The 24,392-nt window shown below is 41.2% G+C and overlaps 2 protein-coding genes across 7 annotated transcripts in view; both read left to right on the top strand.

The window, feature by feature from the left end:
- The window catches only part of SEC24C (SEC24 homolog C, COPII coat complex component), a 35,749-nt gene extending 23,261 nt beyond the window's left edge, over nucleotides 1–12,488 (top strand). For all 6 annotated transcript variants that reach the window (XM_042862948.1, XM_042862949.1, XM_042862947.1 and 3 more), the window contains 14 exons: nucleotides 1,089–1,204; nucleotides 2,273–2,397; nucleotides 2,632–2,823; nucleotides 3,838–3,931; nucleotides 5,310–5,426; nucleotides 5,895–6,065; nucleotides 6,398–6,494; nucleotides 6,789–6,934; nucleotides 7,405–7,543; nucleotides 7,980–8,098; nucleotides 8,432–8,611; nucleotides 9,249–9,440; nucleotides 9,869–9,958; nucleotides 10,371–12,488. In XM_042862948.1, coding sequence (XP_042718882.1) covers nucleotides 1,089–1,204; nucleotides 2,273–2,397; nucleotides 2,632–2,823; nucleotides 3,838–3,931; nucleotides 5,310–5,426; nucleotides 5,895–6,065; nucleotides 6,398–6,494; nucleotides 6,789–6,934; nucleotides 7,405–7,543; nucleotides 7,980–8,098; nucleotides 8,432–8,611; nucleotides 9,249–9,440; nucleotides 9,869–9,958; nucleotides 10,371–10,511 — 1,919 coding nt within the window. In that variant the 3' untranslated portion in view covers nucleotides 10,512–12,488. The remainder of the gene's footprint in view (nucleotides 1–1,088; nucleotides 1,205–2,272; nucleotides 2,398–2,631; nucleotides 2,824–3,837; nucleotides 3,932–5,309; nucleotides 5,427–5,894; nucleotides 6,066–6,397; nucleotides 6,495–6,788; nucleotides 6,935–7,404; nucleotides 7,544–7,979; nucleotides 8,099–8,431; nucleotides 8,612–9,248; nucleotides 9,441–9,868; nucleotides 9,959–10,370) is intronic.
- A 542-nt stretch (nucleotides 12,489–13,030) lies between these two features.
- Nucleotides 13,031–22,058, top strand: FUT11 (fucosyltransferase 11). Its single transcript, XM_042863269.1, has 3 exons — nucleotides 13,031–13,774; nucleotides 14,969–15,594; nucleotides 20,819–22,058. Exons 1-3 carry the CDS (start codon nucleotides 13,031–13,033, stop codon nucleotides 20,964–20,966), a joined length of 1,518 nt encoding a protein of 505 aa, XP_042719203.1. The 3' UTR covers nucleotides 20,967–22,058.
- Nucleotides 22,059–24,392: the final 2,334 nt, after the last annotated feature.

Here is a 24,392-nt window from a genome sequence, read left to right as displayed (position 1 = left end):
GTGGCTGGATAGGAGTGTTCAATACATGCCAGTTAGTATTTGTTGTTGTTCTAAATCAATATAAAGCACGTTCCCTCTTAAGCAGAAGCGGCTGTGTGCTGTTTGTGGGCTGGCATCTGTGGGTTTGTTTTGTGTGGACAGTGGAAATGCAGGGTGCAGCAGCATTGGTTTTGAGGGTTTCATTTGGTAGCACTGCTGGCTTTTGTTCTCATCACCTCAGTTACTCTGCATAACATGTCCATGGCAAACCAAAATAGGAAGTTGGCTGAGGCTGGAAATGGCTGGTTTAAGAAACAAACAAGAGAAACTTTTATGGTGATTTTTCATAGCCCATGTGCATTCTCTGACATTGTGCACTCAGCAGCTTTATAAATGGCTGTACCTGCAATAACTGAGCAGCTGTAGGAAAAGGAAGGAAGCTCAGAGGCAGCCAGTGAAAGAAATGCTGTGGAAGTATAATGTAGTTGTACCTAATACTTCAGAACAATCCCTATTTTCAGCATTAAAAAAAAAACAAACAGCTTGTACTGAGTGTATACTTAGAGAGTAGAAAGTGATCTCTTTTTTTATATATACACAGTTTTAATGGTATCACTTTGTTTTGAACTGATGAAATTTTGAGTGGTTTGAGTAACTCATAGCAAAAGGAGTGGCTCAGTTTTTGGTGTGCCTAAACAGAATCAGTAATATTGAAGCCTACAGTTTGCATCAGATCCTATTGCAAGTCATTCTTTACTGCTTTTACAAGACTGGTATTTTTTCCTTTGGACTAAGTCCTTCAGAAAAACCCAAAGAGCATGTTGCAGTGATCTTTCTGATATGAAATGTAAAATGAGAATGTAAAGGAGATTAAAGAAAAGCACAGTGGTGACTATACAGCATGCCAGTTTGTGCATAAGACAAACTAGAAGCAGTTCATCTGTATCTGTTGGATTTAATGACATTCTTAAATTGGAGCAGTGATTCTTGTAATGCTTGCAAACTAGCTAGTTTTCCTGAAGTTTCATCTGAACCAGCTGTTGTCATGTTAGCTCTCTAGCAGCAGTGTTTATCATGGTCACATCTCTGAAGTGCTTTTTTTCCCCCAGTGCCAGCTCACTACTTCCAGCATTTGGATCATACTGGAAAGCGAGTAGATTTCTATGATCGACCTGAGTTATCACTGGGTTCATATGAGTTTCTGGCAACAGTTGACTACTGCAAGGTACAGTATGTGTTTATTACTGTATTTTTGTTTTGCTTTTAAATATAAAACAACTTTTCCATGACTGTAATAGTACTTTGTTATAGCTGCCTCTGTCATTCTCTTCTGGAGCTATATAACCACTTACAGCTGGGATATGTTTTGTCACCATAGCAATTCTGCAGGAGAAAGTGTCTCTATTTTTTTTGGGGCACAAGGAGAAGGTAAAAGAGGTTCAAGAAGAATGCAGTAATAGTGATGATATGATGTGCCACTTGGTACGGAAAACGACCTTTACCTATTGAAATTACATTTCAGCTACTGCCATAGTTGTTAAAAACACAAGAATAGAATGGAAATACGTATTATTAGAGCTATCTCACTTTTGATTGAAGACTTAAATCCTAACTAACTTCTGAGGGTGACATCTGTGCAGTGCTTGTTAAAGCAACTTAAAACTCGGAAAAATAGATACCTAAATGTTGCAATTCTACACTAGTTACCTTCTGATGCTTCAGGTTTAGTGAAAGGAAAATCCATTATGTTGCAATTAACAGCCTAGGATACATTTTTAAGTCAAATGAGATGTGGTCTTCCTAGCTCTTCTGAAAATTCTGGTTTCCTTTTTTTCTATGTGCTTTCCTTTCAATATGATCTACAGACTTCAGAAAGCTGTTCTTTTCCCAAAGTAGACTTGATATTTAAGTAGAAGGGAAAGGTTGCAGCTCCTGGAGGAAAGTGTTTTGCTCTGTGTTGAAGAAATCATCTAGAGCAAGTCCTAGACAAATTCCAGGGTCTTAAACTACAGGAGATGTCACACTCTACTTTCACTGTCTGTCCCGAGTTGTGGTTATGCTTCTGTTTACTGAACAAAATCTGTCAGGGACATGTAACACTGATCTGTTTCAAGTGTAGAGTGCTTACCCAACTTTGTTAGTTGGACAGGGATGGAAAGTGATCTGAAGAAACAATTGCTTTTCATGGGTGGAATGTACATGAAAGTTATTAGAGTTTGGGCCAGCATTCATTTGTTCATGTTACAGAGCTATTAGATGAACTTAATGTGATTTCTTTCCCCCTCTTCCACAGAATAACAAGTTTCCCAGTCCACCTGCTTTCATTTTCATGATTGATGTGTCTTACAATGCTGTGAAGAGTGGCTTAGTGAGATTAATATGTGAAGAATTAAAGTCAATCCTAGATTATCTGCCCAGGTAAGGTACATTGTAAATTGTTGTATCCAGTCCAAATGGAGGAATCTTACTTTCTCCCTTGGAAAAAAGCCTATGAAGCTTATTTTCACAATGAGATCAAGCAGGACATCTTTGAGTACTTTCTAGCTGTAACAGATTTCCTTCCTTTCATTTTTCCCTTATCCCTTACTGTGCTGTATCCTGTATAATAATTTCACTCACCATCTACTTAGATGTGATGTCTGTCTCTTACAGGGAAGGCAACATGGAGGAATCGGCCATTCGAGTAGGCTTTGTCACTTACAACAAAGTATTACACTTCTACAACGTGAAGAGCTCGTTGGCACAGCCACAAATGATGGTTGTCTCAGATGTGGCAGACATGTTTGTGCCACTCCTCGATGGCTTTCTGGTGAATGTGAATGAGTCCAGGACAGTTATTGCCAGGTAACTGAAATTGAGTTATGATGTGTGTAGGAAATGTCTAGTTTGATAGATTCAGGCATTGCGTTTAAAAGTGTAATGTTCACTGTTTCTTTGTCCTGTTATACACCTAGAAGTCACTCTATATATTAGCTTTGTATCCTGTTTCAGATTAAACTTGCAGGACAAAACAGGACAATTCTTTAAGAGTGTATTTGGCTTGTAGTCCAGCTTGACAGTGGGTGCATATAATGGAATTTGGGGCAGGTGGGTCTTTATGGGTAAACAAGCAAACTTAAAAGAAAAGAAACAAAAAACACAACTAATGTGATGCAGAGTGTAATTGATAAGAATACTGAATCATTGTCTTTAAGGCAGTTGCCTGAGTAACTGTAAAGTAAGACAACAGATATTTCCAACTTTAGTTCTCTGGAGAAAATTAAATGAGCAGAATAGAGAAAATATAATTACAAGGGAAGAATAGGAAATTGACAAAACTTTGGCAAACTAATATTAATTAAACCATGATGTGTTGTTAAATTGGTTTTGGGAACTAGACAGTGCATGTTTTGTTGTTCTGGGTTGTTTTTTTTTATAAATTATAGCTGTATATTTGTAGTGCATTAACAAGAACAAATACAAAGCTGTCCATTAAACCAGTTAATCTTTCAGTAGCACACAGATTTTGGCAAAGAGGTGCAAAGTATTGGTAGGCTTTCTTAAGAGTTTATTTAGCAGTATACATTGGAGTATATTAAAAAAGCAAAATACAGAGGAGTTGTTGATATAGGCATCAGCTGAAGCTGCTGAGAAAGTCAGTAAGGGATTACAAAGCATGAGTTCTTTTCCACAGCAAACTAATGACATGCCAAATACTGGGGAGAATAAGTGATTATGTATATAGACTTACACATACTTCATATATTGTTGGGGACACTTGTTTAAGCCACCTAGTCTAGTAGCTCACCAACAGCATCTCTATGTGGCTTTACCATTTAAATTTAATCTTCCTAAATTTTTCCTTTTGTTTTTTGTTAGCTTGCTGGACCAGATTCCAGAAATGTTTGCAGACACAAGAGAAACAGAAACTGTTTTTGGACCTGTGATCCAAGCAGGGCTGGAAGCACTAAAGGTTAGTAAATGTGTTGTCACGGCAAATTGTTTTCACTGCTCTGAAGTTCATGTTCATACACTTCTAAGAAAAATCTGAAGTTTTTTCTGAGTCTTCTTGCTGTTGATAGACTTGGTACGTGTAGGGAGTACTTGGCTGCTAAAGAAGGTATATGTACTTCCAGTTCTATGTAGGTGGCTCTTTTTTTGCTTATTTTCATAAAGCATTTTTGCACAAAGCACAAGAAATGTGACTTAACCTTGGTGACCTGGCTGCATTTTTGCTCTGAGCAGTTTCTAGAACCTACCATAAAAAACCCCGTCCTTCCAGCATTAAAACCCAGTGCTGAACTCTATCATGTCTTATTTAGGCATTCTGTAGTGTGGTATCTTTCTAATGCTGTGCTTGAAATATAATCTTTAGTTAAAGGAAAGAAAGCAATCTATTGAGTTACCCATACCAATGTGTTAACCCAGAAAACTTTTCCAAAGCTCTCCCATTCCAGTACTAGGTGACTGCATGTGTGATTTAACTCAGACTTGTGTGTACTGATCAAGTTAATTTCCTGTATGATTTTCCCCAGATCTGTTCTTATAGCTTTATTTGTCTGTCAGGTATGTTCTTAGAAGTATCCCCTATGCTTAAATTTGGTGGCAGTCCTTCAGTCAAGATACAATTCTAACTACCAGTTGAATTCTCACATACTGAATTTGGCAGAGCAAATAATCTACTAAAAACTGCTAATGTTCATATAGGCTTATTTAAAATTAATTTATTTAAAATTAAGGATTTCTCGGAAGTCAGATTACAAAGTCCTTTACCATTTCTATGACTGTCCACTGGAACAGGCTGCTCAGGGAGGTTGTGGAGTCTCCTTCTCTGGAGATACTCAAGACCCTGCCTGAACACCTACTTGTGTGACCTGGTGTAGGGAACCTGCTTTACCAGAGGGGTTGGACTCGATGATCTCTGGAGGTCCTTTCCAACCCCTATGATTCTGTGATTCTGTGACTTTTCTATTTCTACAAGCTCAGCAGCTGTAAATCAGAATAAACCAATCTAACTCATTTGTGCAAAACCTTTTTTAGCTGCTTTAGAATATTAAGATTTCCTTGTCATCCTGTAGCTAGTTCTTTTCTCCCTACCAGGGATCTAGCACAGGTTCAGAGGAACAGAAACTTCATTTTCTATAACTGATCAGGAATCTGTGCTCCCAGTGTTAGGTATTACTGATATAACCAGGTAATTACTGAATCTGTGTCTGATGCGTGTTTAGTTCCTGACATAAAGAAATGAAGCAACAAAGATGCTTGTATGCGTGTCCTTGAATCACATTTTCCCTGAAGATTTTTATTAAATGTTTCTAACCTGAGTAGCTTTAACCCCCTCTTTTCTACAGGCAGCTGAGTGTGCTGGCAAGCTCTTCATTTTCCACACCTCTCTGCCCATTGCAGAGGCCCCAGGGAAGTTAAAGAACAGAGATGATAAGAAACTGATCAACACAGATAAGGAGAAGGTAACAATGACTTGCATGATGCTTATGGTACAGTTCTACATTGTACTTTACATGGGATAAAATTAACCTGACATCTCATTGAAAGAATGAGAAGGGGCTAGCATATAATGTAACCATCAAAGCTATTATCTTTCTACATTCTGCTTTTATCTTCTGCTCTCAATCAGAGATATGTAGACAACTCTGGTACAAGAGGAAAAGGTATGTCCTAGTTTATTGTACAGGATAAAATACTATAGGTGTGTTAAAGTGAACAGAATTCAGGATTAAAGCAACGTGTGAAGTAATTTTCATGACATTTCATTGTTTTTCGAAGGCAGACTTAGGAAGACTTTGATATAACTCTGAGTTTCCTTAAGTGAGACTTAGCATAAGATTGTTTTGGTTGTGATTATAACCCCCACCCCATATACTTTTCTTTTTCTTTAACCATAAACTTTTTGTATTGTCTCTGACTTATTTTCTTAGACTTTGTTTCAACCTCAGACAAGCTTCTACAACAATTTGGCCAAGGACTGTGTAGCCCAGGGCTGTTGTGTGGATCTGTTCCTGTTTCCAAACCAGTATTTGGATGTGGCAACATTAGGTGTAGTAACTTATCAGACAGGAGGCTCCATTTATAAGTATGCATATTTCCAGGTAAGAGCCCTGTTGAATCAGACTGATACTTGGTCTGAATAAAAGTTACTGTTCTTCGTGGTGTAAACCATAGTGAAGAAGAAATTGAAGTAACACTTTATCTCCAAAGTGGTGCAGGAATCTTGCCGAAAGATTGTTAGCTTTGCCTTTACACAAAGAATGTATTAAGAACAAGTTATTCTGTTAACTTCTAGCATGATAATATAGCAGTAGGGCACTAAGCACAACGTGCTGACTGGTTTTTTTTCAAGTACTCCTGCAGTGATGCCTTTTTGTAGTTTATATAGCGGCTCAGATTTATGGTGAAACTTGAATTATTTATCATGTTGTAGCTTGAGACAGACCAAGATAGGTTCCTGAATGACTTAAGAAGAGATGTCCAGAAAGAAGTGGGATTTGATGCTGTGATGAGAGTACGTACAAGCACAGGTGGGTGTTAGCATGAGTAAGTTTTAATAAATTAACCACTTAAAGCATACCATATGGGAAGTAACAGTTTTTGCCCTTATTTAAGACTTTCTGAGGCTATGCCATGCAAAAAGTTCTCTTAAAGCTTTGTCATTTTAACATTTTGTAAAGACTGAAAAAAGATTCCTGCTGAAGTCTCTTGAGATAATTTGTTGTTTTCTTGATGATGGGATTTTCAGGATTCCAGAGGCTGTCTTGTTATTCTGCTGAAAAGTACAACTTATTTATATACTTCTGTGTATCCTCCTTTTGTAGGCATTCGAGCAACTGACTTTTTTGGAGCTTTTTATATGAGCAACACAACTGATGTGGAGATGGCAGGCTTGGACTGTGACAAAACAATCACAGTTGAATTCAAGCATGATGACAAACTGAGTGAAGACAGTGGTGCGCTCCTCCAGGTGAGGTGGAGGGCAGAAGGCTTTCTAGAAAAAGGAAGGGAACTAATTCAGAATTTTTATCAGAAGTGTGCCAAGGCCAGAACCAAAGCCTAAGTTGGTAGTGTGCCAATTGAAGAGGACGACTGTTGCCTTGAAACTGACATTCCCTCAAGGAACTGTTCATTGTTTCTGTCCATTAATGTTCCCCTAAATTTTCAGGATATATGGCCTTAAGATGACCTCAAAAGCTTCAATCCACAGACTATTTTCCAAGACAAGTTTCTATGATTAAAAATGCTTGTCACTTGTTATCTTTCATTGATGCTGATTCTTAGCAGATGCTTTTAGCTTACTGTGCAAATCCTCTACATAATTTTCTTGCTTGTTAAAGCATCTGAGTGTTAATTTTTAAAGAAGTATGCTCAAGCCCTGCCTAGCTTATTGTAACAGTGTCTCATTTTCCTATACCCTGGTGTTTTTGTCTCATACAGTGTGCTCTGCTATATACAAGCTGTGCAGGACAGCGGCGACTCCGGATTCACAACCTCTCACTGAACTGTTGTACACAGCTTGCTGACCTCTATCGAAACTGCGAGACAGACACACTTATAAATTACTTGGCTAAATATGGTAAGAATAGATATGTTAACAAGAATCCTAAGCTTTAACTGCCATTCAAATTGTCATTCAGTGACACCTGTTCAGTCTTTGTGAATCAAGTGTCAGGGAGCAATCTTCATACTTCAGCCACTTAGGAGAAAGAGCACGAAGCTGTGAAGATATTGTTGCTTAGGACAACAGTTTCAAGTAGAAGGTGTAGCCTTATCCTACAACTTGTTACCTATATTTTTAGAGCTTTGTACTGAAAGCTGTCTGAATTCATAATTGTTTATTTTTGGACCATTTGTCCAAAAATATGCTTCAACTGTTTGTACTTGAACTACTCCCAAACTATAAACAATAGTTGTTTAGACTTACTTTGTGGAAATAGCGTTGTTTTTTTTTTTTTAATTGTTTGTCAGCAGTCATTTTGTAACTGTCCCATTTATTTCTCCCTTCTCTGCAGCATATCGTGGAGTTCTCAATAGCCCAGTAAAGGCTGTACGAGATTCACTGATAAATCAGTGTGCACAGATCCTGGCTTGCTATCGAAAAAACTGTGCTAGTCCATCTTCTGCTGGCCAGGTAAACTCTGATGCTTTAATTTGAATCATGGACTCAGATACTAAAATGTGATTTTAGCAGATTCCTTGATTATTTTGCCTATTCAAAAAAAATAGAAAAGGAGAGTACAAGTGAAACTACGGTTGAGAATGGCTTGTTGGACAATTTTCTGGAGCTCAGAAAGCACTACTTGCTCCAGTTATGTTACTTTTGCAGGTCCATATTGTATATAGATTGTCAGTTTTCTGTTCTCACATTTGTGCCACACTGTTGGTTCACTCTAGGCTTGTTTTGTCAGGCATAAGCTTACTCAGCAAGAGAGCTGAACATCTTCTGTATGCTTGTGACTTGTAGCTGATTCTTCCTGAATGCATGAAGCTGCTTCCTGTCTACTTGAATTGTGTGTTGAAGAGTGACGTCCTTCAGCCTGGTCCAGAGGTCACAACAGATGACCGTGCCTACATTCGTCAGTTAGTCACATCCATGGACGTGGCAGAAACAAATGTCTTCTTTTATCCCAGGCTTTTGCCCCTGGTGAGTCTTTTGAGACGTTCGTAACACTTGAGATTCACTGTTGTCTTGACTTGTCCCAGTGACTGGCATTTGTGTTTTATCAGTGGAAAGCCATTTGAGAGGTATTTGGGATCTGGCATCCATTGAGATACTTGGGTTAATTTCACTCAGTGATAGCTGTATTTCTGCCTCTTGTGAATTTGTCGGAGGATTTGCTCTGAGCTGTGAGCATGTAACCAGTGGCATGGAAAAATCTTTTAAATCTGTGGTAGCTTTTTTTTTTTTTTTTTTTTTAAATTGTAAGGCTTTTTGTAATCTTGCTATAATTTTAGTTGTTGCAGGGAAATTTCTCTTACTATTCTCGCTTTCCAGTATTGTAGTTGTTGAAATAACACTAAATACTAATTACATTAATGCTCCAGGAAGCAGTATTGAAACTACAGATTACTTTCAGAGCAACTTCTGTTTTCTTTTGTTAACCAATAGTCTCTTACCAGTGTCTTGTTCAATAAGAAAACTAGTCAAGAAAGATGATACTTCAGTCACAGCTACTGCAGTGTTATAAACATTAAAAAACCACTAGGATCTTGTGACAGAAATTTTCCAGACTTCCTAAATGTTTTTGTTTTATAACTCTGATTTTTTCACTCTAAAACAGACCAAAGCAGATGTTGACAGTGACTCCTTACCGGCAGCAATCCGAAACTCAGAGGAACGTCTCTCCAAGGGTGACATCTACCTGCTGGAGAATGGGCTAAACATCTTTGTGTGGGTGGGAGTGAACGTGCAGCAAGGCCTGATCCAGAACCTCTTTGGAGTGTCATCCTTCAGTCAGATTAGCAACACCTTGGTGAGCTGGGTGGCAGTGTGGGAGATGCTGTCTGTGATAGTTGCCCAGTAGTTGAAACGTTGAGAAAGCAAGTTGAGAAAATAATTTTAACTTTTTTGTGTTAATAACAATGAGAAGCATGGGTGTATGAAAGTAGCGGAGACATCCAGTCTGAGCATGTACACTTCCTTTTGCCTAGCTTAATCTGGCAAGCCACATTGCCATTGGTGATAAGAACAGCCGATACAAAAATAATCAATCTTTAGTTTTGATACCATGTGACATTTCCTTTTGTAATAGCAGAAGTCAAGGAAATTGTGACAGTAAATATATTTGTAATGTTAAATAATATGCCAGTCCTGCTGTGTTGTTCTTGTTTTTGCTGGCTTTGTTTAATGCTGTTATATTTCTCCACCTGACTAATGGGGATTGGATATCTTCCATTTCAGAGTACCCTGCCTGTCCTGGAAAACCCCTTTTCAAAGAAAGTACGGTCTATTATTGACATGCTTCACCTGCAGAGATCCCGATACATGAAGGTAAAAATGCTGATCGTTATTCACAGCTCTTATTCACCTCTTTTACTCCTGGCAAAGCAGGTGATGCTAATCCTGTTCATGTAAAACCTAATGCTGAACACAGTCTTAACAACTGTGATTCAAACTTACACGTTTTTTCAAGGATCTGAAAAAAAAATCTGGTATTAGTTTTAGAGTTCATGCTTACCAAGCTCTAAAGCTAATGATTTTCAATCTAATTATACTTCTCCACAAACTGTGTATGTGGAGTTTTCTTTATAAATATGACTGAGACTTAACACAAGTATGAAAGTGAAAGCACAGAAGGTCTATTTGCTGTGTTTCTAGTTGTCTTGGTTGTATTTTGAGCTATCTAGCTTTTTTTTTTTCCCAAGAGCATAAATTGTGCTAACTATCGTGTTTTTGTTGGCAGTTAATTATTGTGAAGCAAGAAGATAAGCTGGAAATGCTCTTCAAACATTTTTTGGTGGAGGATAAGAGCCTAACTGGGGGGGCTTCATATGTGGACTTCCTGTGTCACATGCACAAGGAGATTCGGCAGCTACTGAGCTAGAGGAGGGAGTGGTGCTGGAACTCAGCAGTGACATTTCAGTCTTCTCTAATGATCTGATCGGAAGGTCCAGCGCCCTCAAAAAGGACAACATAGAAATCTGTACAATTCCATAATTTTTAATACACATGACATACGCAGAAATCCTTTCAACCTCTCCTGGTCCCATATGAGAAATGAATTCTTTTTCCTGGTGAGGGCTTAAAAAAAAAAAAAAAAAAAAAAAAAAAGGGCCTTTGATACCAGGTCTTTTACTTGTATCTAAATTGTTTCCTGTGCTTGGCAGGAGTTCACCCCCCGCCCCATGCTCGCTAATCCCGTTGTAATGAATGTAGTTTTTTTTTTCAGTTCACTGTACATGATTCAACATTGGGTGAAAAAGCGATAACTTCAAAATTTCTAGTAGTTGCTGTGTGTTTGTATGGGCGCGTGGGCATGCTCCTACTGTACAGAGGGTGTGCAGGTTGGGAGGGCAAGAGGCAGGTTGGGTGATGGGAGCTAAAGCAGCCAAACATTTCCTTTCTCTTTGTAGAGGAAAAATGACATTGCAGAGCACAAGTGTATCGTATTTGTCTGAACCAGAAATCTTCCCCCCCAAAAAAAGCATAGAAAGCCAGTAGGCAGCAGGACAGATTTATTTCTGCTTTCTTCCCTGTGCTGTAAGTTGATCTGCAGATCTGCACTGGAGGAAGTAATAATTCAGTAACTATCAACAGCTTCTGAACAGCACAGGGGTAGTTAGTGCTTCTTGTTGGTATGGGTGGTGACTCCTTTCTTTCTCATTTCACAGCCCTGTGATAATATCCCACTCAGTCCATGTTCTGTAGCCTCACTTCTTCTGCAGAAGAATCTATCCAGATGGCAGTGAGAGCAAAATCCTCTTAAAGTTGAGCAGAAAATACTGTTACAAGGTGATTTGGGGCTGTGTGGGAGCTGGATGATAAGGAACTGGCCACTTTGGGCCACACTGTTGTAATTCATAGCAGACAAGCAGGAGTATGATTTCTACTGACCCAGATTTGAGACAGCTTTGTGCCCTGGATTACAAGGAACGGGGGACAAAACCTGAGGTTTAGACTGCCCTGTATTAGGTATTGCAAGTACCTGATTTCAGTTACTGGGAAGGGTTTTGGCCGTAGTGAAGTTTCATCACTGGATGTTTATACCCGCTTTCCATTCTACCTATCAGCTTGCACAAATCCTTTTTATAAGCCTATTTGTTAAACTAAAATACCTCAGACACGAGTCCATCCACATTGGCCACTCTGCCACTCCATTCTGCGGGGATGGTTGAGAAGAATTCTGTGAAGAAGGAGCAAAGTGCAAATCAGATTCAGAATTTTAAGGGCTTTGATCCTTCACTGTGGGAAGGGGGATTGTGTAGCAGTTTGGGCAGTTAACAAGTGTTCTTAAACTTCCCTGGAGTTTGAGCACTACAAGGGGGAGGAAAAATTGTGGGTGGTTAGAGGAGCTATTGTCTGGGCTTGACTCTTCAGAGAAAAGTTCTTATTGGGATCAGAAAAATATCTGGCTGTGGTTTTAGCTCCATATCCTGTAGCATGTATATAAATCCATTTTTCTTACGACGCTGCTGATTTGTCTTCCCTCCCATCACTACATAGAAAAGGGAGTATGGAGAAACTGACAAAGTAGTTGACAAAACCTTCCTTGTTTTTGTATGAATGTGGCTGACGTTTTATTCCATGCATTGCCTCCAACCAAAAGAGCTAGAGGATTTTTAACCACCTGGGGAAAATCTTCCCAGGAATATAAGGCTCAGCAACCACAACTTTCCACAGATACTAATTTCTAGTGTTAATACTGAGGGGCGTGGGGGGTGAAAATGAGATCGTAAAATGAACCTTTCATTTTCTTCACTTGTTTTTTTCCAATGCATCTTTTAATTTGTAAAGAAATAAAAATATATTAAGATGTATTTTATGTCATTGTTAGTAAATAAACGCTGCTTATTTTTCCAAACCCTGTATTTTGCGGGAGGGAGGAGAGGGGAAGGGCTGCAGTCTGGCCGGGTGCTCCTTCACAACCTGTTTTTCTGCGGAGCAGCTTTGCTCCTTTCTTCCTTGCGATCGGCGATAAAAAATTCAACGAGAGCAAAGGCACAAAAGGCGCTGTTTGATCTCAGCGAGGTTTTTTTTTATTTCAGAACTTGCATTTTGCAGCGAGCGGTCTGCAAGTACCCCCTTTCCTTTCATTTCTATACCAAAGGCGTTATTTCCATGTTCGTGCAGGAGAGCAGCTACACGTGAGCTCATTCAGAACAGCGGCTCCGCCGGGAAGGAGTCCCGCTTCCGTCTCCGGCAGGACGGAGCCGAGCTCGACCCGCTCGCTGCGCTGGAGGCAGAGAGGACGTGCGTTCTGCTCACGTCAGAGCGCAGACGCGCGGCGCCCCCCGCCCCTGCGGCCGCCGCCCGCGCGCCTCCTCACGCAGCGCCGCCCGAGGGCGGGCCCGGCGCGGCCGTTTCCTGGCGGCGGGGCGGCCGGCGCGGGCCGAGCGGCGGGGCATGGGAGGCGGAGGGCCGGGCCGCCCGGCGCGGCGGGGGCCCGCTTGCCTCTGGGTGACGCTGGCGCTGGCGTGGGGCGCGGGGAGCCGGGCCGCCGCGGGGGAGGGGGAAGGAGACGGAGAGCCCGGGCCGGGGGACGCGGGGACGCCGTGCGGGGCGGAGGGCTGGGCGCAGACCGCCGTCCCGCCGGTTCCGGCCTTCGCGGCCGCGGCGTCGTACCGCGGGCCGGGCAACGACGACGCGCGGGGCGACGAGGCGCTGCCCATCCTGCTGTGGTGGAGCGGCAGCCTCTTCCCGCACTTCCCCGGCGACACGGAGCGCATCGACTGCCCGCGGGGCTCCTGCCTCGTCACGCGCAGCCGGCGGGCGGCGCGGCACCGCCGCACCAAGGCGCTCATCTTCTACGGCACCGACTTCCGCGCCTACGAGGCGCCGCTGCCCCGCCTGCCCCACCAGACGTGGGCGCTCTTCCACGAGGAGTCGCCCATGAACAACTTCCTCCTCTCGCACCCGCCCGGCATCCGCCTCTTCAACTACACGGCCACCTTCCGCCGCGAGTCGGACTACCCGCTGACTCTGCAGTGGCTGCCCGGCGCGGGTTACCTGCGGGGCCCGGCGCTGCCCCTGGCCGAGAAGGACGAGTGGCGGCGGCGGGGCTACGGGCCGGTGCTCTACGTGCAGTCCCACTGCGACGTGCCCTCGGACCGGGACCGCTACGTGCGGGAGCTCATGAAGTACATCCAGGTGCGTGCGGCGGCGCGGGGCGCTGCGGGAGCCGGGCCGGCCTGGCCGAGCCGCTCCGTTAACGGGGCGCGTTTGTCCTCGGTTCTGCCGAGACGTGAGTCGTAACGGGGAGCGGCAGGCCGGACAGAAAGGCTAGCTGCGTGCCGGTGGGAGCTGCTGGGCGTTGCGGGGTTGGCCGGCTTGCGATCGGCAGAAAGTTGTGCCGAGCCTGCATAGACCTTGCGGACCGAGCGCTGTGCGCTGCTGGAATCTGGAGCTTTAGGTGAGCGGGAGGGAAGGAAGGCTGCGAGTCCATTGGCGAGCCTTGCTCCCACTTACAAGAATGGGCGTGCAGTTTGCCGTGTTTTGAGAGCCTGCTCCTCGTCTGCCTTGTGGTGGGGCTCTGCTGTGCCTGTGCCGGTTGGCTCTGCTGGGGCACCGCCTGTGGAGAGCAGCTTCACAAATTGAAACAGCTCCACTTCTATGGGGTGAAAACAAATTTAGTGCTTTCTTTTCTTAAAAACTAAAGGATGGTCGATAGGGGAAATCTTAGAGACGTTTTCTTCTGAGTTGATTCTGCTGTTTTTATTAGCAGTGATTAATTTCTTATGCAAGTTCATTGTTTGTTAAGTAACAAAGCAAAGGCAAAATCTTTTTAGAAACCTGCCTCTGTATAGTCAAAGCACGAAGCAGACCCTGAATCAAGCGTACTCTTTGTTTTTCCACAGTACTCTTGCAGCTCCCTACATCCATCATTTTTTTCAGTCTAACAAGTGGAAAGTTTTGCCAAACTGCTGAGACTGGAAGCTGTGTGAAATCATTGTTTGGAAAAGGCTTGCTCCCTACAATGTAGAAATATGACTTTTAAACCAACATAAAGGAAGCTGGATGCCCTTTCTTAACTCTTAGTTTCTTCTTAGTTCTCTAATAAATACGTTTGTTGTTTGTTTTTGTTTTTGTTTTTTTTTTTTCTGTAAAATCTTGTTTCTCCTGTCCTCTGCCTTACTTGTAGTTTATGCTGCTTTTGGAACTGAGCGTTCAGTTTATGACTAAAGCTGTTATAAGAGAAGTGGAAATCTGGGAGTCAGCTAGATGGAATGAAGTTGGGAGTAAAGCGAGGCTCAACTGAGGTAGTTAGGAATTTTAGGAGGACTATGAGCTCCAGGCAAAAAAAACACTTTGTGTAGATGACTTGTTATTTTGGTTATTTTATAGGTTGACTCCTATGGAAAATGCCTTCATAACCGGGAGCTTCCCAGCGAGCGACTGAGAGACACTTCAACAGCCACTGCAGAAGATCCCGAATTCATGGCTTTTATCGCCAGGTACAAGTTCCACCTGGCCTTGGAGAATGCCATATGTAACGACTACATGACAGAGAAGCTGTGGCGTCCAATGCATTTGGGTGCTGTCCCAGTGTACCGAGGCTCCCCAGCCGTGCGGGACTGGATGCCAAACAACCTCTCCATCATTCTTATCGATGACTTTGAGAGCCCCCAAGAGCTGGCAAAGTATCTTGATTTCCTTGACAAGAATGGAGAGGAATACATGAAGTACCTAGAGTATAAAAACCTTGATGGCATCAAAAACCAGTTCTTGCTAGAGAGCTTGGAGAGGCGGGAGTGGGGTGTGAATGACATGACTTTGCCCAATTACCTGAATGGCTTCGAGTGTTTCGTCTGTGACAGGGAGAACGCCCGGGTCAGAGCGGAGCAGGAGCACAAAAAGTCTGGTGGGAAAACTCCAGCTCCTGCACCTCACATAGCTCATTTCCAGCACATGGGATGCCCTATGCCAACCCCTGGGTTTGGAAGTATTGAAGACCTCCCTGGGGAAGACAGGTAACTTACCAGTACAATACTTCTTGAAGCAGAAAAGCTTTAAATAATATATATTGTAATATATATTATATATAATATATAAGTAATAACATTTGATACTTAAAGCATCTATTAGTACATTTCCAGTTATACGTCATATTATGCCTTGTGGGTGCTATGGCAGTTCTGCTAATATTGTGTAACACTGAGGCTGAAGAAAAGACTTGGCCGGTGGTGCTGGTTAGTGGTTGAGAGACACACAATAATATGTTCTGATGCTCTGTGACCTTGGGCAATTTGTTTCTCTTTTGTCTACCTTTTCCTTATTTTGTTTACTGCTTGTAGGGGGAGTGTTATTCAGTGCAGTGCACTGAGAATGGCTTAGTTTGGAGGGGACATTAGTTATCACCCAGTGCCAACCACCAGGTTGGGCTGCTCAGGGCCCCATCCAGCTGTCCTTGAATGCCTCTAGAGATGGGGCATCCACAGCTCTCTGGTCAGTCTGCCAGTGCTTCATCGCCCTCTGAGTAAAGAATTTCTTCCTAACATCTAAACTAAATCTCCCCTCTTTTAGTTTAAAGCCATTCCTTCCTCTCCTGTCACTGTCAGACCTTCTGAAAAGTTGGTCCTCCTCCTGCTTGTAAGTTCCACTCAAGTACTGAAGGCTGGAAGTGAGGTCTTCTCAGAGCCTTCTCTTCTGCAAGCTAAATAAGGCCAGCTTACTCAACCTTTCTTCATAGGAGAGGTGCTTCAGCCCTCTGAGCATCTTCATGGCTCTCCTCTGGATCCCCTCCAGCATCGCCACATCCCTCCTGTACAGAGATCTGCGTGCTAGCCTGTGTTTGGGAGAAGCTCTGTATCTCCTTTTGAATGAATACCTGAAGAATAGAGTTGCTACAGTGTTTAGCGTGGGCCTCATTCACTCCTGTTGACTTCTTTTAAAGCAGAAGTATGGCTCACCCATTGTACTTCACAAGATATTTTGTGGCATCGGAACAAAATTTTGGCCTATGCTGAAGGACACAATCCCATTTATTCAGGAGAGGGGACCTGCAGCACAAAATAGATTCTGTGCTTTTTGTCCTTCTATGCAGGGATTGGTACATTTGTTGGAATCTGCCACTGTTGCAGTGAGCCCTGGATCTGCCCTGAAGGTTGTCAGACAGGAATAAGGACACCAACGCAGAGGAAACTAATTTTGACAGGAAAGAAAGATTCTGGTTTTGTTTTCGTGGTGTGCTTAATCCTTAGTGCTTGTACTGACTTGGTACAAAACAAGTCAGTGTTTGGGTTCCCAAACCTCAGTTTTGCCATGGACAGTGTTTGAAGTGTCAGCTGTTGGATGGAAGGGTTGTTGCAGTTCCTAAAACCTGTGCTCTTTGTAGTTCATATTGCTAGCGTAACATACTTGCATTCTTCCATGTTTGTCATTGTTCTCTGCGTGGTCTGCTACAATTACCTTCTAGGGATATATTCAAATGTCTGCAATTCTGAGCCATCAGACAGCCAATTGCAACACTGCAACATGCTGATGTTAGTCCCACTGCAGGATTAATGACTTCATGAAAATACTGAAAAGATCTGATACACTGTCCAGTAGGAAGTTGTTAGTATACTCTATCATAACTTATATCAGTTTAGAGCTTTCTTAATAATTTCCTAGACTGAGGACTTGAATACTTAGGAGGAAATACTAGAGGAATACCAGAGTTGAAAATACAAATTTTCAAATAGTCTGTAACCTAAAACTGAATTCTGTGTGGATTTGAAGCTCTAAAAAATTTTTTGTAAGGTTACTTGTCCATTGAAACTAGAAGAAAAGACAGAGAGCTATTTCTTCCTATGTTTGGGTGCTTTTGAAAATGGCCAGCTGAAATAAAGAAAGAAAAGTAAGCTGAGGTAGTTCAGTTTCTTTAGGATATCCCTATCCCACAGAACTTGTCATGCGTGTCACTAAGGAACATTTTTCATGATACAATTAATTCTTGTGTTGAACAATAGAAAAGTTATGCTGGTATGTAAAACAGACCTGTCTTTGTAGTCCTTTGCTTTCTTGAGGTTAGTTGATTTATCAGTCCTGATAGCAAAATGTGCTTTTCTCTTATCATGTGCTCTGTAGTATCCTAGTCTGTGTGTGTCAGCGTTCTCTTCTTCATAAATCTTCTTGTACTTGAGCAGCAGATGGCAGCAAAGAAATAAGTTTGAAGACATAGCATGGGGTGCCTACGCCACTTAATGCACGTTAAAATACTTCAACTTCCTGTGCAGTGCACATGAGCACCGAGTTTTGTAGAGATGTAACCCAAACTACAGCTGCATCCCAGGGAAGTTGCCATATCTTGCTGAAACGTGGTATTCTCCCACTGCTTAATGGTGTCTCCAAAATATTGTACCAGGGAAAGTTGTCCATTATCTGCGATCTGCTTTAGGAAGATACATATATGTACACCTTCTGGGGCTTAATTAAGAGGATCTCCAGTGAAGCACTGTGGTTTCTGTCCTATAAACATCTGATCTTTCACTGTTTGTATCTCCAAAATGCAAGATGATCACTACAAATAACACAACAGAAATTCAAAATTGCTACCAGAACGTGTTCAGGTAATGTTTATTTTTTTGTCAGGAATTCTGCAGGAATATTTTGACGACTCAGTCAATTTAGAGAACCGTCTACTGAGCCATCAATTATTAATTTCTTTCTTTACAAAACACCATTGTGGAAAAACAATGCAGGGATATAAATGGCAAAAGGTATGCAACATAGAAGGTCTGACTGTGAATGTTCTGTGGGCTCTGGCAGCTTCGGGAACACCAAACAACAGACCCAGATCAAGTCTCAGTATTGTGGAGTTAGAATCCTATTACATGGTTATGCTGTGCACGTGTGTACTCTAAATCTTATTCACAGGTGCCCGTTTTTTGTACTGACAAATGTGCTGAGTTGACTGAATATCTCTAACAAGTGTTTGTAGCCAGAGCACATCACTGAATCTTTGTTTTGCTGTCCTTTAGCTCTGAGTGTGGGGATGAAGTCAGTCACTGTATAGTATACAGTCACCATATAGTGTACTGTATAGAACTCCAGTCTGCTTTGTGCAGAAGACAGGAGTTGCAGTGCTCCTCGTGATGAAAACATGTTTGGTAGGAACTGGAATCTACAATTATTCTTGCACTGCATTGTGGTGTCTCAGTTCTCTCACCTTTGTGAAGAGAAATGTTTTGTTTATTTGCACAACATAAAGTCATTTCCCAAATAGGAAGTGGGGTTTTAACAGGATAAATACAAGAAGGCTGTGTTATAATACCTTTCCAGTCACCTGAACAGTTTTAATCTGTGGTTGTGTGTGTGTGTGTGGGGTATATATATATATATATATATATATATATATATATATGTTACATATATACATATATGTATGTTAATATATAAATATATGTTAATACATATATTTATTTATATATATATATATATATATATATATATTTTTTTTTCCTTTGATCTTTTCAAGAAAAGAAAAGCCAGTGTGTCTTCAATAAGGTTTTGAAATTGTCATGGTTTTACTACTTTCATTTTATGGCGATGTCACAGTTTATTTAGGACCAAGAAAAACAGTTGAGAAGCGTATCAGATTTGCCACACATACAGTGTAAGGTATTTCTTGCAGTAGAAGTGTGTAACCAGCCAGGATTAAAGGTGGATCCTTAGCTTGTGGTAGTAACATTCCAGGTGTATGTAGTTGGTAGTTTCAGGGGGTTTCTTCAACTGTGTTCATCCTGGTGTGCCAGTTTTTGTCCAAGTTATAGAATGAGAGTGCATCTTGTTTCTTCAAAAACAGTAGGGAACAGTAAGAATGGTATGAAAAGAGAAATACAAAAGCATTCTTGTTTAACGTGCTTGACAAAACATTTGTTTGGATACTGGGATTTCTCTTAGTGTTGTGATAGAATTCAGCCACAGAAGAGTCACTTTCTGTTGCCCACTGCCTCTTGGCCTTGTGCCTGGGTGAGGGTACTCACTAATGGGTGCCCTCACTCAGTGCTGCAAAAAACATGTAACTCACATTGGCGCTCCTTGAGCAAAGGTTAAGGAGTTGAGTGGTGAAGCAGAGCGGTCTCACAGTGTGTCCAAGTGCTTTATTTTACCAAGGAACCTGTAGGCAGATGTTTTTGTATGCAAAAGTAAGCCTCTGTGATCCTTCATATTGTAATCAACGCTAACAGGTTAATTTTGAGCAGAAATGTCCCACCACAGATGATTCTGTTAACTACAAAAACCAAATTCTCATGGAATACAAGTTTTATGCTGCTTCAGAATGAAAGTGCTTGTAACGTGTTCTGCATTTCATATGCTTTTCCTGGAATAGGGGCTGAGATCTGTTTCTGGGCAATGCAGTCATGCTGGCTTTAATGTATGATGTCGAGAGTGAATGTCGAAGTACTGCGCTTCTGTCTGCGAGGGAGAAGCGCTCATGGGAGCAGATTAAAAAGAGCCTCACATTTGGTCTGTACAGAATTTGTGCTGATTTGACGGGGCTGGGTAGCAGCTGTAGTACAAAAGAGGTAATCAGTCTGTCAGGAAAGAAGGGTAGTAGTTACTAGCTGAACAAATTGTTGCCACACCTCAATACAACAGAAATGAGAGATGTAGTCTGCCTTAATGTGAATGGGAAGGGAATTGGTGTGCTGTGTGTGCAGTAAGAAGGTTGAGAATGGGTGCACTGAAAATGGTCTGGAGGAAAAGAGTAGAGCCAGCTGGGGGATGTCAGCATTGCTCTCTCTTGTCATGCATTCCCTGTTCCAACTAACAGGAATTCTGTACGTATTTAATGGCTTGTCTGAAAAGATTGATACCTTGATATCTGTAGCACACATTCTGGCCATGGAAGGCTACTCTTAAAGTTGTATGAGGACTACAGGATTTTATTTTAATAGCAGGTTTTATTCCTAACAGTTCATGATTTAGTCTCTCTGACTAATGCTATTCACATGCTGATATTTCTAAAGTGGTCTGAAGGTAATAACAAGCTTGCTTTCCATGGAGAATTTTCATAGCAAGTTACTTCAGGTGGGTTGGAGCACAACGGCACAGAAACAGCATACATTGTCATGACCATCCCTGGAACTGTTTTCCTCTTAGATGAAAGGGAAAAACAAATATTAATGCTGTTAGAGCTCAGACACGTTTGTGTTGTTTTTGTTTTTGTTTTTTTAAATGATGTCTCTTTTTTTTCTTCATTTGTTTCAGTTGGAAAGAGATGTGGCTTCAGGACTATTGGCAAAGCCTTGATCAGGGTGAGGCCCTCACTGCTATGATTCATCACAATGAGTCACATCAGGGAAGATTTTGGGACTATATGCAAGAGATTTTTCTCAAGAGGACCAGGCAACACTGATCCATCCCTTGGTTTGGAAATTGCATTGAAAGTTGTGACTGAGAATTCTTACTTCTCTCCAGATATTTGCCTTCAAATAGAAGAAACTCTTGCAGACTGTTTTTCTGGTGCATGAAGTGAGTGATCCTCTGCTGTGATTTCAGCTGTGGAGATGTTAGCAACTGAATCTTGTATCTGAATTTCAGCTCTGTGGTGTGAAGCTCCTCCTGACATGCAGGGGGAGCAGAAGAGGAATTTTGCATTTGGTATTGCTTCCCTGTGGCTTCCTTGATTTCAAAGGAATGTATTTCAGACTCTGCTCAAATGCCCTAAGTTATTTCAGGAACTTTTTTTATATTCAAAACACTTGCTTTTTTATATTTTACCACATGCTCTCCTCATTAAGTTATACTTTTACCTGATATTAACAAATAGCTTTTCCAGTGAATATATTCTGAAGAAGACTTATGTGTGTGGAGAGCAGTTGTGCCTTACGAAATTGCAGCAATAAAGTCTCTTCTCTCCAAGTAAACGTGCCTCAAACGTTCCTCCTTCTCAGGATAACTGAACAGCTATAGGCAGCTCACTTACTCTGCCTCATTTTTCTCTTACGCTAACTTTCCAGGTGACACATACAAATGGGACAAGAGTCTAGATTGTTGGATTCACAACTTTGAACCAGATATTTAACAACAGAGTATTGCCTGGTATTGTGCAGAACCAGGGTAGAACGAGCAGCTTTGTTTCTTTTAAGTTTCTGTAAAACCTTAAAATCCAACAATAATCTTGACTGATTGATTTCTCAGTGAGATTCAAAGGCCTTTGATTTGTTCTTCTCGAGTATCTGCATCTTTCTGCAAAGACAAATACATTTTAATGGTGGTGCTTTTCCAGTGCTTCCTCTAGTTTGGAGATGAACCTTGCAGTCTTTTTGTGCTGAGATGGATGATCAGAATGGGGAACACAGAGTTGGCTTTGTATCTGTACCTAATCTTAATGCAGTAGGATCCTGGTCTGTGACTGGAGTTCCTCAAAGTAAGTGATCACATATAAATCATCTTTGCTGCATAACCTGTATCTCTTAATAGATAAATAAAATGTGCCATCACCTGCCTTGCTGGTACCTTCCTGAAATAATTTATCTTGGATTGGAAGGAGACTTGTTTTTCTTGTCTGAGGGGTTTAAATGCACAGGCCACACACTTCAGTGATGTTTCTAACAGTCTGATGCTATTTCTCACTTCTCCTCTCTCCTTGGAAATAACTACTGGATAAATAGCGAGGATGTATCTATGCCAAAGGTAGATCATTAGATCTTTGAGGTGATTTCGTTTTGTAAGGCAGTCCAGGTGTTGCTGGGACAAGCCAGAAGCCTATTACGACAGTTTGGGAACAGGACTGAATCCACGATCTGATAAGTCGTCATCTATTGTTAAGATGCGTATGGATCAGGTAGTCTCATTTCTTCTCAAATTCCAATTCATAATATTCTGGGTATATTATGGCTATAATATTCTTATAGGTGATGACACTCATCTCAGTGTTTGTTTCTGAGGTGATACAGTAATGCTGTAGTGTAAAAATCCGGGCATTGTGAACAAAGACTCGCAATTAATCTCTGCATTCTTGTGGGTATGGAAAATGCATATGCAACACACTGATCTCACCTAACTTTTTGTACAAGTCTTTTTTTTTTCTCCTGTAATAAAGTAACAAGTGGCTCTTCAGCTAAAATGCGTTCACCAGTATACATTCCTTTCTTTCCACATATTTGGGCTACAGGGATGATTAGGTGGATGTATCTGAATTATTTTTTCAAGTGGATTATTCAATTCAGATTAAGATATAGATCTGTATATTCAGAATTGAAGTGATCACAGTGTGCTTGAGAAGTAAATAAAGAAAACTAAGACTGCTTTAGCTTGGAATATGAACTTCTACTGAACTGCTAAAAGAGATTTAAATAAATTGTCTGAATTAATTTCTTCAGTTACTTGAGATTCTCTTCATTTCATGTATCTGTATAGAAAAGCAGTTGGTCCTCATTGACTGTCTTCTTAATTAGCTGTATTTCAAAAACCTTTCCAAGTTTTGTTGGGGTAGGCAGGAGAAATTCTGAGTTTGCTTCTAATACTAAATGTAAAAGTAAGGTCCACATGCTAGCACATTCTGCTTTTTGCTATTTTATTCTTTAATTTAAGTAGAATTTCTAGAAGTGGGGGATGTATTGCCAAGCCTAGGTATTTTATTATTTTTTAATAATTTATCTACCATTACCAAAATTGGACATGATATACATTATGTATTGTCCTTGCAGTAATAATCAGTAAGTACCAATGTGAGCACGTGTGTCATAGCACTTGCTTAATTCTTGATTAGTGAGGTCCTAACTCCCCACTTCACCTTTCTGCACAGCAAAATGAGCTTATCTTTGTCAAATGACAGTAGAATTGAAGATCTGGTGGTACAAACTTAAGAATAGCTAGTAAAAATTTGATCTTTAGGACCCTCTGTATGGATTTTCTAGTTTGAAACCAAGCATTCCTTCACCATTATTTTTTATCTTTACTCAGTATATTACATCCGCCAGTACAACAAGTTTGTGTTTTTTTCCCTGCGTATATATAGTACAAAAGGGTGTTTGAGTTTCATGACTGTTGCCAAATATGAGTATTTTTGACTTCTTGATCACCATATCCTTTATTAACATGGGTGAGAAGGTAGCACAGGTATGAAACTAACTTTATCACAAATATTCTTTGTGGTTTTTTTCTAAAGTTTTCAAAATACAACTTTCAGTTTGTTAGCTAAGGCAGTTTCAATAGCTCTCTCTTCCAAGCTCTTAGTGTCTTCCTAGATACAGCTGTGTTTTTTTTCAGTCTCACAAGTGATGAGTTTCTCAAAAGGTAATGAGTACCAGGTATCACTCTGCACAGAGTGAAGCCAAGATATTCACCCCAAACCTTGTGTTTCTCTTGTATCTTCAGATACCAGAGTTTCTCTTGTACCTGCAGTGTTAGATTGTGCTCCCTGTATCTTCTCCTGTATGTCACAATTAATGCATCTGCTTTGTAATCGGTGTGCTTATGTACGTCAATACACTGTATCTGTTTCACTTGTTGTGTACATTGTGCTAGGGCTGAAATGGTTGTTCCAGTGTGTGGTATGAAGTTCTGTAGCTACCAGGCAAGCTCCTCAGGGGCAGGAGGAGTAGTTATCTTCCCAGCTGGCTGAAGAGTTGTGATTGTAGTTCTGTTCCAGGCTGCTGGCTGACCTTGATAACATCCAGTCCTGTGAACAGAAAAATGTTGACCCTCACCAACATTTTGCTTTCATCTTCTTCAACTGTTCGGAGGAGAAGCTGGGTCTTAAAGCTTTGAAGGGCATATGCATCTTCTCACTGTCCAATTTGCTTGTAGCTTACACCAGCTCTGGAACAAGAATACC

This window comes from Lagopus leucura, unplaced genomic scaffold (assembly GCF_019238085.1).
Source record: "Lagopus leucura isolate 7727_CA_CO unplaced genomic scaffold, USGS_WTPT01 Super-Scaffold_739, whole genome shotgun sequence".
Classification (NCBI taxonomy): Eukaryota; Metazoa; Chordata; class Aves; order Galliformes; family Phasianidae; genus Lagopus; species Lagopus leucura.
This window is presented reverse-complemented; position numbering and strand designations above follow the sequence as displayed.

Bases quoted from the DNA above. Each gene is read 5' to 3' on its own strand.
- FUT11 (XM_042863269.1), top strand. From the start codon at position 13,031: ATGGGAGGCGGAGGGCCGGGCCGCCCGGCGCGGCGGGGGCCCGCTTGC. The intron at 13,775-14,968 runs GTGCGTGCGGCG...GTTATTTTATAG, and splicing joins AGCTCATGAAGTACATCCAG to GTTGACTCCTATGGAAAATG. The intron at 15,595-20,818 runs GTAACTTACCAG...CATTTGTTTCAG, and splicing joins GACCTCCCTGGGGAAGACAG to TTGGAAAGAGATGTGGCTTC.